The following is a 13,170-nucleotide window of genomic DNA, read 5'->3' as shown; positions in this document are numbered from 1 at the left end:
CATTGCCTCATGAATAAGAGTGTTGCCTGATCTGTGTAAAAGGGAAGGTAATATAGTCACTGCAAGCTGAACTTAAGCATGTGGGTGATCATGGAGATCCATGGATTAATGGAGAACTTTCTTCCCTCTAAGTAAGCAGTAACACATGGCAAGAGGGATATATCTTGTTTTACTAAGATACTTTATGTATAGTAATTGTTAGACTCTGTTGGTGATTAGCATTTTGTGGATAAAGGCTGTGACTGGCTGGTGCCTTTGAAAATCCGGTTATTTATTTTGATATCTAAATATGGACTCGAAAATTTTGGCCAAGTCAATTTGCTCAAGGTCATTATCCTGACTCGGGGACAGGACTGGGAAAAGAACCCAGATCTTTTCAGCTCTCCCTCCCTATTGACATTCTGTAGAGTTTCAGTAAAGCAGATGTTTATATATTCAGATTACATACCATATTATAATGGAGAAAGTGATCAGAATTAATTTGAGAGGAGATAAAAGCCGGCCCTGTGAAGTGTCATGGCCACTTTGTGGGGGTTTCTGGAGCGAGACAGACCCAGATTAGAAGAAAGGGTCCATGTTACATGGGAGCACCTAGACAAATTATTCCTGCCTTCACTACACCTTTTCTTTTACACCCTCTCTGGATCATTTCCTGGGACTGTATGAGCACAGCTGAGGCAGTGGGTGTAAGCTGGCACTGCTGCACACGGAGCCCTGAGATGAGCAGACCTGAGAGTTAAAGCCCCAGTTTGCCAGCTGCTCTGGGGAACGGTGTGCCAGGTTGGTTGTAGTTCCTTTGCGCTGTAATTCCTGTGAAGAGTAGAAGGGTTTCAATTTATTATTAAAATTATCACAGTGAGAGTATTTCTCAGAGGACATGAAACTGTGTTAAGAAACCAGTTCCCATCCACTTTCCTTAGGAAATAAGACAACTGTGTTCTGTAATTGCTGTGATTTCTGGATCAGTTTCAAGGCAAGGCAAGCCCAGGCAATAGTGTATTTCCATGTTCAGTTATGAATAGGAACATTTTCTTATTTAGGACAGTATATATTTAAGAGTTTTCCAGCCTGAGAACATAGTGAAGTCCAGAGGTGAGCTTTCCTACCACGAGGAATTGAGAAGAAATCGAGCAGTGCGGCCTCCAAAAAGTTTTAAGAGCCAGTCTTCCGGGTCTGCTGCACATCATGATTTTCAAATCTCTTCCACTGGATTTGCAGAACCTGAACTTCATTGAAAACACCATTTTCATGCAGTCTGCCTTAGAGGTGTTCTAACAGATCTGGTCAAACTGAGTAAGTATCTCAAATTAATTTCTAGGTCATTTATGTCTCTGCTCTGGTTGTAGTAATTTATTTCTAGTTTTGCTGTCAGAGAGATAAAATATTCTTCACTCTGTTTTAGAATCAAAGCAGAGAAGAGAGAAAAGGCACGCAAGTTTTGCTCAAATCAATGAAAAATGGACTCTGAATTGCTTTTTTGAGAACCTTCTCTACCTGCATGATTGCCAAAAGATCCTGGATTCTGTATGGGCAGCTGCTGACATTACTAGCATTGTGCCCTAAGTAAAGCAAATTTTAGTCACTATGCCTTTACTATATGTATTCAGCCTGGGAAGCTGACAGATATGAGCTTCAAATATATGGCATTTCCTGCAGAATCTTATGTAGAATCCAAAATTAAGGCTAAGAAATGCACTTCATTGCTATGTGGAAATTTTGGCCACTCCTGAATTAATGCTTTTGAATAAGCAAATGGTTAGATAAGAAAAGAAGAAAAAAAAACAACTGAAGTCTGTGTTTCACGCTTCAAGTGACCTGGCCAAGTGTGGCTAGATTCCCTTTTAAAATCAAATGACCACGATGCATCTCCCAGGGTCCTGTAGTACAAATGCTAAAAGGATTAAAACTAGCCAGGTCACACAGCTTTATTTTACTCTTCACAAGTACCGTGTTAAATCCAAGACTTAATAGCCTTTGTTTACATAGACATGGGTACATGGCTGGAAATTACATAATTTGACCTGCTATGAAGTAAAATACTCCTTTGTGTTCTGTTTTGGAGTCAAATACACAAGGAACTGTACTTTCTTCAGTCCTTTCCTACAAAGGTATTTTTCAAAAAGCAATACAACGATAATGTAAATACGGAAAGCAGCTTTGTACTAACTGCTTGAGTAAACACAGTCTATCCATACTCTCCTTTCTGAATGCTGCAGCATTGTTTGAAGGCAAAAGAAAATTAGGGGCTATTTTGATATTTGTTATTATGCAGTTCTCAAACCTGTAACAACGTACCCAGTCTAGACAGAGGGAGAATGGAATGAACAGGATAAATAATAAATCAGCATAACTAGTAAACATCTCACTATATTTTCAAGAATGAGCTAATGTTAATCATTTGAAATTTTAACAGATCTAAAATCTTTTATAATGCATTTCAAATACTTCATAGTCCTTTAAGATCATTTTCAGAAGAGACAGCAGAACTCTGAAGACAAAGAAAAGATGCCTGCAAAGTTCAGTGCAACATTTGCAACCAGTTAAGCCTGGCTCTTTCTGTTTAAAAAGGATGAACGTTAAGCATCAGGATGAGGGATTATAGTCTGATTCCGATCATAATTTTCAAGAAGACTGTTTTGTATCTCTTGAATCTCCTGCCCTCCCCAGAAGCCTTTCTGACATCCTGCCTCAGTATCAGCCCAGCTCAGGCAGGCGGGTCTGGTGGTGTTGCTGGGCCCATTCAGAAATCTGCTTCATCATCAGTTTGATCACAGCACTAGTGTGCTGTTAACATTAAGGAAAAAGCCATGTGCAAGTAATTACTTTGAAACTGAATACATCTAGGTTCCATGATGTAAAATCTACTGACACACTATAGTCCCCAGGTCACTTCAGCTGCAGATGTTACAGATGGAAAACAACTACATAAGTAGTTCGGCTCATGTTCCTGCTGTTGCACGTGTCTTTTTTCCAATCAATATACTTGTTAAGGCACTGCCCAAGTTGGTTTTAAGTATCTCAATGAGGGTTAATGGAAGCCTTTGGGCAGTTACTCCACAATCTATCAGAAATACCAAATTAGAGAAGTCTAAAGTATTTATCAATTCTATCTTGTCACCCCTCTGCATGTTATGACCTAATTTTGTCTTCTACAATCTTGCGCTGTTTTTTGTAAATGCCCATGCATGGAACAGCCCTTTGTCTTTTTTGTGCCAAACTAGAAAACTACTGTTTTGCATTACAGCTCATAATGCTTAGCAGAAGAGCTTCCTTTAAGATCTCACTCGTCTTGGCCTTTCATCATTATTTTGGCCTGCAGAAAAAAAAATATTCCACCAAAGTTAGCAGTGCAAATTATTCAGCTTTCATTAACATGTTATTCATATGTTATATATAATATTAATAATATTCAGAGTTCATAATCTCCACCTTTGCAGCTTCTCCCAGTAACAGAAGTAAATTATAGCTGCTAGAATATAGTGTTATTCTTTCTCTATCCATCTGAATTGAGGAAAAGTTATTAGCTTTCCCTTTTTCTTAGCAAAAGAGAAAAGTCTATTCAGTGAAGCAAAAGCTATTAGAGTTAAAATTAACTAGAGGAAATACAATTCATAATTCAGCCAGATTACTCATGGCCACAGGTGCAATATGAATAGTATTCCAAGTGTATTAGCATGACAGGAAAACAGGGGCATTTCTAATTTATTGGAAGGCCACTTGCCACACAAATTTGGCCACTTGCCTTACAAATCTGTAAGGGGAGGGGGATGTGCGCCAAACTTTCAGAAGTCCATAGAGTTGTTCAGCCTGAAAGCTCTGTCAACATGGAGCCCATCTCCCTTAATAGCATCATGCGCCTCACACCCTTCAGCTGCCACACTTTGCTCCAGAGTGCCTGATGCCTCCCTCACACACACATTCCCTGCTGCCAGATGGATACGCTTTGGGGCAGGCAGCTGAGGGAGTCACACGCTGAGCCCTCAACCACAATGGGGATGTTCGCAGGAGGACATTTCTTTAAGCCCAGCTCAATGACAAGAAATGTCCTTCTGTAGGAAGAGCCTGTGCGGCCTCTCAGAGTTTTGCTAGCTCTGCCTGTCCCAGAGACAGGCTCTCACTTGCATCACTAAGGCAGGAAAAACATACTCTTAAAAAAAGGCTGATAAAATGTTTCAGCGTAAACACACAGCTGCAAAGGGGCAAAAAAAAAAACAGAGCAGCATTTTAACTGGGCAGATAAATGGGTTCTTATTAGAAAATTAAGTGGTTCTCCTACAAAAATGAGTTATTTCTCAGGAACAAGGACATTCCTCAATAAAGTGGACTGTGATGTAAAGCAAGCAATTTAGGGCTGTCTGCTCATTTGTCTGATTCAACAGCATTGGCTAAATGTCATCGGTTTTGCTAGCAGCCTCTTCTGTAGCCAGCAGAGTGTTAACAAATCCTGCTTCCTCAGCTACAAACAAAGCGCAGACAGGCAGTGGGGAGGAGGCTGCTGAGGGGAGAGGAAAAAAAGCTGTATTTAAACAGTTGTGTTTGCTTTTCTGTTTAAAAAAAAAAAAACCAAAAACAACAAAACCCCAAAACATCTTGGAGACCTCAGAACACTGCCACTTTGCAAATGCTGCCAACACAAGCCCAGTGAGCAAGCCAGCTGACATCAGCTGACCAAGGACGTGGTCGGACTTCGGATGTTTTATCCATTCCTCTTCAAAACAGGCAGCCTTTTGTCTTGACTGTTTGACCAAACCAAGTCTGTGAGTAAAAGCAGAAGCCTGTCTGTGGAAAATGTGTTTAAGTTGATGCACTCTAGTAAACACAGCACCAGAAATTACATGAAACTGAGCTCAAGATCAAAACAAGCCTGTAATATCTCTCTGAAATAAAACTACAGAAAAAATACTACAGTGGATACATGGTGGGATATGTGCATATGAGAATACTATCCTCATTGATGCCTGGTGCTTCACCACCAGCATTTGTGAGAGGAACCCAACAGGGCATGTGATCTTAAGATATTCTGTTGGAGATGGCCAGTTCAGTCTGGCCTAAACTGGCAATGAGAAGCAGACTGATGTCCTTGCCTAGATTAAATGAACTGGATAATTTTTTGCATAGCTCAAGAAGGCGATTAGTTGCACCACAAAGCTTGCTACTGAAACTGGCTCCTTAGCTGGCAAGCAGAGTAAAAGACTGAGGCTGTGGTTGCTGTGTCTTTGGTATGAGATCTGTGTGACCTGAGGTCAGAATAAACATGGCTCAGCTCAGACATGGGACACAAATATTTTTGACAGGGTCATGTTAGCCAAAGTTCATAATACAGATGTAAATTCCATTTTATGATTTTATGTTCACTGGGGAGTGATGCATGCAGGTGAGTACGTAAGGACAGGTAGGTCAGGTGACACCTGATTGTGCACAAAGCTTTTTGGCAAAAATATTGGTCATGTTTTTGGAACAAATCAGAACCAGCAGAAAGGATTTAGTGCAGATCAGCACTCTGCTTTGAGCAGCTCTGCTGTTTTCAGCCTGGCCATGGGGGCCAGATTAAAGCTGGATGCCTTGTGTTATCGGGCCATATCTCATGAAACTTTTCCATGCTGGATTCCTGCAAAGCAGGATGAGGCCGTGGAGAGTGCACATGCAAACTCCATTGTGCTATACGGCCCCACAGAAGTCCTGGGTGCTGTTATTCTGTCTCTGTACAGTAAGCAAGCTATTCATGCCCTAGTGAAAAAGTAGCTGGCTGTTGAGGTAGGGGAGGATGGAAAGCTTCTGCTCCAGCAAGATGGTTTCCCTGTATCTTTCAGAAGGTATGTGCCATTTTCTAGGAACAAGTAGAGTGCAAATCAGAGCATTTCTAGTTCAGGCCAGTGGCTGGTGCTCTCTGGAATTGAAGTGGAAAAAAAAAAAGTGATGATAACTCTGTGGCCTGCTCACTTGCTCTTTATGCCAGAGGAATTTCTCAAAGGTTTTGCCTCTGTGGAATAACAGAGTCTTAGTGAGGAACTACCGCTAGTCATTGTCCCTGGAGATGCACAGGCTGGACAGAGGGAGGCATACATTCCCTTTCTCTCCTTACGTAAAGGCAACATCAAGATACAGGGCTGCCTCTCTGGCAGGGAGGTTGAGCATTGCCCTGCCTTGCACCTCCACCCATGCTTGCACCAAGGGCAGGCTGTGCCTAGCAAATCCTCTTTCCCGCTCTTGGTGACACCTCACTCTTGTCCTGCATTGAAGGTGCCATGCAGCTTGAGAGGTGGGAAATGGAAATGCTTTTTTGCTTTGGTCACTATTTATCAATTAGGCCTAAATCCAGAGTGACTGGCAGTGGAATGGCTTGCCGACAGTGGGCTCCCAGGGCTCTACACTCACTGTCTGGACTTGTTTAGCACAGGGCTGGTCACTGCAGGGGAACAGGCCTCCCACCACCAGCGCAGACTGTGCCAGTCAAGAAGGAAACCAAAGATGCCTGTGAAATCCTGGTTAAAAGTGTGTGGCCTGGGTTTAAAATGCTGGTGGGAATATTAAGTTTGAAGCACTGTCTGGTGGCTGTTGGGTGTATTGGTGAGGCAGCATGAACAGGGCATTCCTCGATGCATAGCCTGCATTTTCCTTCCACTTTTGAACCCTCGAACCCAGCACTTCACCTGGCAGCTTATTCTGCGGTGTTCTGTTAGCTGTGTAAAACTGAGTGTCCTTAGAACTGAGAGAGAATATAAAACAGAACATCTGCTTGAATTTTTTTTAACTTGGGAAGTTTACGCTTGTATCTTAAACACCATTATTTTTACTTTCACACTCCTAGATTCAAAGGACCCTACTTTGGGGGAAAAAGACAAAAATCAACATAGAGTTGTTCTTCCCCCTCGATATGATAAGCCTGTTGCACAAATCAGCGCATTCCTTGGAGCACACAAAAATTGTTGCCTTTCACATCACTTGAGCAAATGCTCTTCTAATATGGGCCCAATTGCAATACAAAACAATTATGTCCATGGAAATTAAAATCTTGAAAAATTAGATACTCGGATTCTAACTGACATACTGCAACTACACTTGAAACATTCTTGTTTCCCCAGATAGTATCTACATAATTAGGCTCAGTCTTTCACACTTTCTCTTTGAACCCATGGGATTTATTTACCAAAAAACATTCTATAGATATGCCCCGTAAATGTTTAGAGAACTGTTGGTATCTAAATTAAAGGCTTAAATACAGAGATTCTCTCTTCATGAAGTACTGGCTTCTGTTAAAACTGCAATACTTCATCCCTTGCAGCCTCTTTGAATCCTCTGTTTGACATTTTGAATGTACCATGCAGGCTCTAATACACATTACACTAAAAGAGCTATTATAGAATTCCTGACTTTTTCCTGTTTGCATGACAAAGAGGGAATGGCAAATCCTCCAATTGGACCAGATAATCACTCACCTGTGAAAAGCCTACAATCTACATCTTCTGTTTTCTTCTTAGCTGAGCTTCAACTCTGTTTGGTCAATAATTTTATTTTATGTGTGAAGCCAATAAATCATCTTCCAATCCACATTGGACAGTGAAGAGCCCTGGTAGTTTAGACATCAGCCACAGGAGAAATCACATCCAGGTCCATGAAAACTGGGTGCTGCTGGAGCAATCATCATTTCCATTTCGTGTTACCATGGTTCTCTGAAGAGCCCTCGTTTCACAGTAGGACCACTCTCTGGAGCAAAGACTAATTGAGTAGATAAAAATTTACAGTATCAGGTCTTCTGACGTGATAGATCATTACAAATCCTTGACCTGCAGTTTTATTGAGATGACTGTCACTATATAAACATAACGTTCACCACTAGAACTGCATTAGCCAACACATATAAAGCATATCTGAAGGAAACTTTGTAAGCTCCCTGGACATGGCTTAGATGCAGTTTGCAAGCCAAACCTCCCAAGTGGTTCATTGGGTGACTGCACCCGTGAGAACCAGTAACGTGCCATTTCGCTGGGGAGGCAGCCTAGAGGGAACAGCCGAGTGTATGGAGCCTTACTAAGGGGCTGAGAAAATCACAGAGATTTCACAAAAAAAATCTTCCCTTCTCTTATTCACAAGAGCAAGAGTTTTGGAAATGAGATGAGGTTGAGGCAGTCAAATGAAGTGCTTATTTTCCACTGCTATCTGTGTCTTCCGAGTGAATATTAACAGAAAATATTGATTTGTTCAGAGAAAGATGCTGCACAAAGAGAAAGATTAAAGAATGTACTTCCCTGGGCCATCCACAGACTGTTAGTTTATAGTCTGTGTTTCCATTTTAGCCTTAAAATTCAATTCAAATAAATAAGGTGCCCCATTAATATCTAATGGAGACTTTATCATATTTAAGGAGACAGGTTTCTTAAAAGGTGATAAGACAAAACAAGTAGTAATAGAGGTTACTGCAACAGAGGTAAATCAAGCTCTTTCAGACAGCTTTGTTGCCTTCATTTGTGTACAGAAAAAGCTGCTTTGGATGATGCTTGTTTTATTGAGCTATGAACCGTAACAGGGTGCATTTGTACAAGTTCATTACACCAGGTCCTTCAGACAGGCTTTTCTCAGGGCATGTCATTCTGCCTGGAGATTGGATGAAACTGGACCAGTTTTGACTCATCCACAGAGACGCATAAAATCCAAAGAACTTTTGATGCTAAAGATATTTCTGTGTGCGCTCAGGCCTTTCTATACTTGTTACTGCTGGAGAAGATGAGAATCTGCCCCAAGCGCCATGCTTCTTCAGACTTTAATCAATTACATTTTATATTTTCAATTCATTTCTCCTGGGATTGGTTTCAAAAATAGACTTCCACATTTTATGCCAGCAAAGGCTAGGGAAGCAAAGAATGTTAGCTTCAAGTGTGAAGGTGGACTTCAAGATAGATGAGCGCGCCCCCCCCTCCCCCCCACTCAGGCCTCTAGGATGGTTTTGCTCTCCAGAGACAGCTCTCTCTTGTGATTGTTAATAGCATTCAAAACAGTCATATTCTTAATCCATGTTGCAGAAGAGCAGAGTGGGTTCTTGCATTCATGAAAGGTGATCTGCCTTCATATAAAGCATTCTTCTTTTAAGCACAAATATTATTAAACCCACAGGAATCCATAAAGAGTGATGAGACATTTTTCTAAAATGCCAGGCCTGTACGCCTTTCACCTTCTGTGATTCAGAAGCAGCGTAAAAGGCCATAAACCATTCAACTGCTGTGATTCACTGCCCTGATTCATGTATTTGATACAAATATTCAGAGATCAAAGTGGTACCTATGCCCCAAAAAAATGTTTTAAATGATTTTTTAATGCTTGCCATAAAGATGGTCTCCCAGCTAAAGCATTCTTCTCCTGATTGATATTGGCTATTTTAGGTAGAAATTCCCCTGCGGTTAAGATTGACACTTCCTTTAAGAATCATATGGTGCAGTACATAAAGCAATGCACTCTGCAGATGTGTTCCCTCCCTGACCTAGGCTGAACATGGGACACTGCTCATGCACATGTCTTCTGGGCAAAATTTACAGGGAATTAAAAGAGGATAGGAACTTTTTCCCCATCAAACAACCTGGAAGCTCCCCTAAACCCTGTATTAGCTTTGCAATAGATGAAGGTGTTAAACTGGCATGTGTCTACCAACAGGGAATTGATCCTTTTAAGTCCTCTGCTTCATCCCCACTTGTGGAATTTGTTGTGCCAGTGGGATGAGGCTGGCTATAAAACTGCAGTGCAGGGGATCTCCATCCCACTCAGGCAGCCTGCCACCGCATCTCTGCTGAGAGCAGCCCTAGGGAGATCCTTCATCTCTGCCGGGCAGGCAGCTGCTTCGCTGACAGAGGAGGATGGATGTGAGGTTCTCCCAGATGCTCTGCATGCTCTGCCTGATCATCACGGTCCAAGCATTTACCCAGGAAGGGTTCAAGGAGAAGTTGCTGAAGCAGCTGGGGCTCTCTGAGGTCCCTAAACTCCATAAGAAAGACTTGGTGGATCTGGTTATCCCAGACCACATAAAGAACAAATACATCTCCATGGTGAAGCGCCAGAGGGTGAAGCGCCGAGCTTTGCCAAGTCTGGCTGGCATCCTCAGGGGAATCCCTGGCAACACAGGTAATGTTTCTGCCATTGCTGTCAGGAACTTGCAAAACACTGTTCCGCTGCCAGGGGAAGATGCCCATGTTCACCAGGCTGGCTGCAGAATGGGCAGAGGCAAACCCACCAGGGGAAGGAGGCTTAGGTCTGTCTCCAGACCTGAGCTAGGTAGAAGAGGTACATGTAACAGCATCTTAAAGATTAGCACGTGCTAGTAACATCTTGCACGTGAAGAGGGGGTCCCACAGTCCTTGGAAAGGACTGCTGCTAGAGCTGCTGCTAGAGCTAGATAGAAGAAAAAAGCCTCGGTACTCAGGCAACATTCTGGGCAGGTGGAAAAAGATGTTAACAAAAAAAGTTGGTAGAGAGTACAGACCTTGCAGATTTGGGGTCAAAACTCCAGAAAGTCCTCTCTAATAGAAATCACACCTCTTTGAGGAGGTTTCATTCTTGTCAGTCTTTTGTTTGTTTGTTTGCTTGTTTATTTTCTGAGACAAATATGAAGGAAGAAATCAGCTCTACAGACAAAATAGTGTCTGTACAAAGAGCTTTTTTGAGTTTCAAAAGATGTACGTACACCTGGAGCTGCAGTTTCCTGCTTTGGTGCCCAGCACTGGCAAAGAGAGATGTCTGCTTGATCTGGGGGCAACTTAGGTAGGAGATTTCTTTCTGTTGCCTCCAGGTTACAGAGGCTCAGACATATGAGAAGAATTTAGGTATTTGCAAGACATTGATTCAAGTATGCATTAGAAAAAGTGTGTTTAGTTGCTGTCCCTACCACAAGAGCTCAGTGTGGAAGTATGGATGGAGTGTGTTGTGATGATAATTGTGGACAAAGTGTGGGAACTTTGCTCACCAGGATGGCAATGACAGGCTGTGTATTTTGTTCTCAACGTACACAGGCATGGCAGGAGAAATGCTCTACTCTGATACTGCCACACGCCAGAATCTAGTCTTTGACATGGAGGGCAGAATACCTAAAAACAGTGAAGTTACAATGGCTGAACTGAAACTCTTCAAAAAGCCTCTGGACAGAGCAATCCTGCCTGCCAAGCAGTCTCACAGATCTGTCTCCAACGCCAGAGTCAGCGTGTACTGGGTGCAACAGCAGCATGATGGTACCAACAGGACCTCCCTCATAGACTCCAGGTAAGAAAGGGACCTCTGTGAAGGCAAGACTTGAGTTATGGGGTATGAGTCCTCTGGGCTGGGTTCGGGTGTCATGTCTTTGTGCTTCTGGTCAGTCTGATGGGATTACATCTGTAGAATCAGGCTTTAAAGCCTCTTAAAACAAGAATGAGTTTGTAGAAGCAGCTATTAGGTTAAGACTGTTATAAATGATGATTCATTGAAATAATATATTTCTGTGTAAAACAATGCTGTGTGCTGCTAGGTCTTCCCTTCTACAAACCTCCACTTTTCCTCTCTCTAACTCACGAGGGGTACTGGCTGCTGGTATTCTTTCATTTCTTCATTTCGTTAGCCAGTTTAAAGAAGTAATTAATGTAAAAAGCATCTGATTCTGTAGCCTTGAGCTCTGTAGAAGTTTTACAGCTGTTGACAGCAGAATTAACCATCAAACAATTTTCTGGGTGGGCAGAAACTTATGGCCCTAATATAGCTAGGACAGGAGCAGGTAGAAGCAGCAGTTCACCAGATTCTCGTCACTAATACTGAGGCTGCATATAATCCTGCACTGCTGTAGTACTGTGTGACCATGAATGAATACCTTGACATGAGCATGCACAAAGGGATTTATTTAGTTCTCTGGTGTCTGATATACCTGCATGCTTCTTTTTGAGGTGTGAGTTAATTGCAACCTGTGCTTGCCCAGAGCGCTCAGCAAAATTATTGTGTAATCAAGGCACAGGACAATCTATAGGAAGCAAATTATTTATTCTGCTGCAATAACAGCTCTGTGAGCCCAGGCTCTACCTAATGGGCTTTTGTCTAATACCAAGCCCCTGTCTCACAGGCTGGTTCCTCTACGTGACTCGGGTTGGAAGAACTTTGATGTGACACAGGCTGTGCATTACTGGCTGCAAAACAACAAGCAGGAGCCAATGTTCCTGGAGGTCTGGATTGAAGGAGAAAGGGTAGGCAGCCATGCTTCAGAAATGGCCAAAGCTGTGCATTTCACATCTCAGGATCCTAAGGACAAAGCTCTAAGCAAACCTGAACTAGTGCTTTACACCCTCGACTTGGAAGACTATGGGTATGTATGAAACCTAAATCTTTGCCCCTGAATTATTGTACTGTGTGTGTCAACCCAGGGTGTGCAGTTCTTGCCCTCACAAACAAACTGCTGCAAACAGAGGAGTTAGAAAGTTGCTGCTGAACCACACCTCTCCTCTTCCCATATTTGTTCCTTGAATATTCAAATGAAACCCAAGAGTGGTCCAAATTTTCACATCTCAAGGCTCTCCTGTACTGTCAGCAGTGGGAATATTTCTCCCACCTTCCCATTTTTCAGTTATGGCATCAGTTCTTTTTTTTTCCCTTATGGTGTAGGGGCCCTGGGGATTGCAAGGAGGAGGTGATGACGAGGAGGTCCACCTGCTGCCGGCAGAAACACTATGTCGACTTCCACAAGCTTGCCTGGACACAGTCCTGGATCATTGAGCCAGCTGGGTACCAGGCTTACCAGTGTCAGGGAGGCTGCCTGCAGCCCTCCAGCCTGCTGCAGCACTTTGGCTATGGAAAGCGTTCCTGCACCGTGGCAGAGACCGCCTCACTCCCTGTGATGTACCTCATCCAGAGGGGCAACCGCACCGAGGTTGAAGCAGCTGAGTTTCCCAACATGATCATCAAGAAGTGCAGCTGTGTTACAGACGGCATGGTACTGGTGTGAGATGTGGGCAGCCAGCTAGGGACCTGTGGCCCTCGTGGAGAGAGTGCAATGTTTTCCAGTCCCTTGCTTCCCTGCAGCCCTGCCCAGAGGCACCTGGGGCCAGCAATAAAGGTCTGGAGGGACCACCAGATACCTGCCTGAAAGGGTAGGCACTGCCTGGGGCTGCAGCTCTCCCACATACCCCACTACCTGCAGAGAGGGCACAGCACTTAAAGGCACTGTCCATATAG

General features: G+C 43.0%; 1 protein-coding gene across 1 annotated transcript; it reads left to right on the top strand.

Moving 5' to 3' along the window:
• The first annotated feature begins 9,842 nt into the window (after nt 1-9,842).
• Nucleotides 9,843-12,940, top strand: LEFTY1 (left-right determination factor 1). Its single transcript, XM_054063386.1, has 4 exons — nt 9,843-10,107; nt 11,004-11,238; nt 12,065-12,304; nt 12,601-12,940. The coding sequence occupies exons 1-4, from the start codon at nt 9,843-9,845 to the stop codon at nt 12,938-12,940; spliced, it is 1,080 nt and encodes a 359-aa protein (XP_053919361.1).
• Nucleotides 12,941-13,170: the final 230 nt, after the last annotated feature.

Source organism: Cuculus canorus, chromosome 3 (assembly GCF_017976375.1).
Source record: "Cuculus canorus isolate bCucCan1 chromosome 3, bCucCan1.pri, whole genome shotgun sequence".
NCBI lineage: Eukaryota > Metazoa > Chordata > Aves > Cuculiformes > Cuculidae > Cuculus > Cuculus canorus.
This window is presented reverse-complemented; position numbering and strand designations above follow the sequence as displayed.

Bases quoted from the DNA above. Each gene is read 5' to 3' on its own strand.
- LEFTY1 (XM_054063386.1), top strand. From the start codon at position 9,843: ATGGATGTGAGGTTCTCCCAGATGCTCTGCATGCTCTGCCTGATCATC. The intron at 11,239-12,064 runs GTAAGAAAGGGA...CCTGTCTCACAG, and splicing joins ACCTCCCTCATAGACTCCAG to GCTGGTTCCTCTACGTGACT. The intron at 12,305-12,600 runs GTATGTATGAAA...CTTATGGTGTAG, and splicing joins CTCGACTTGGAAGACTATGG to GGGCCCTGGGGATTGCAAGG.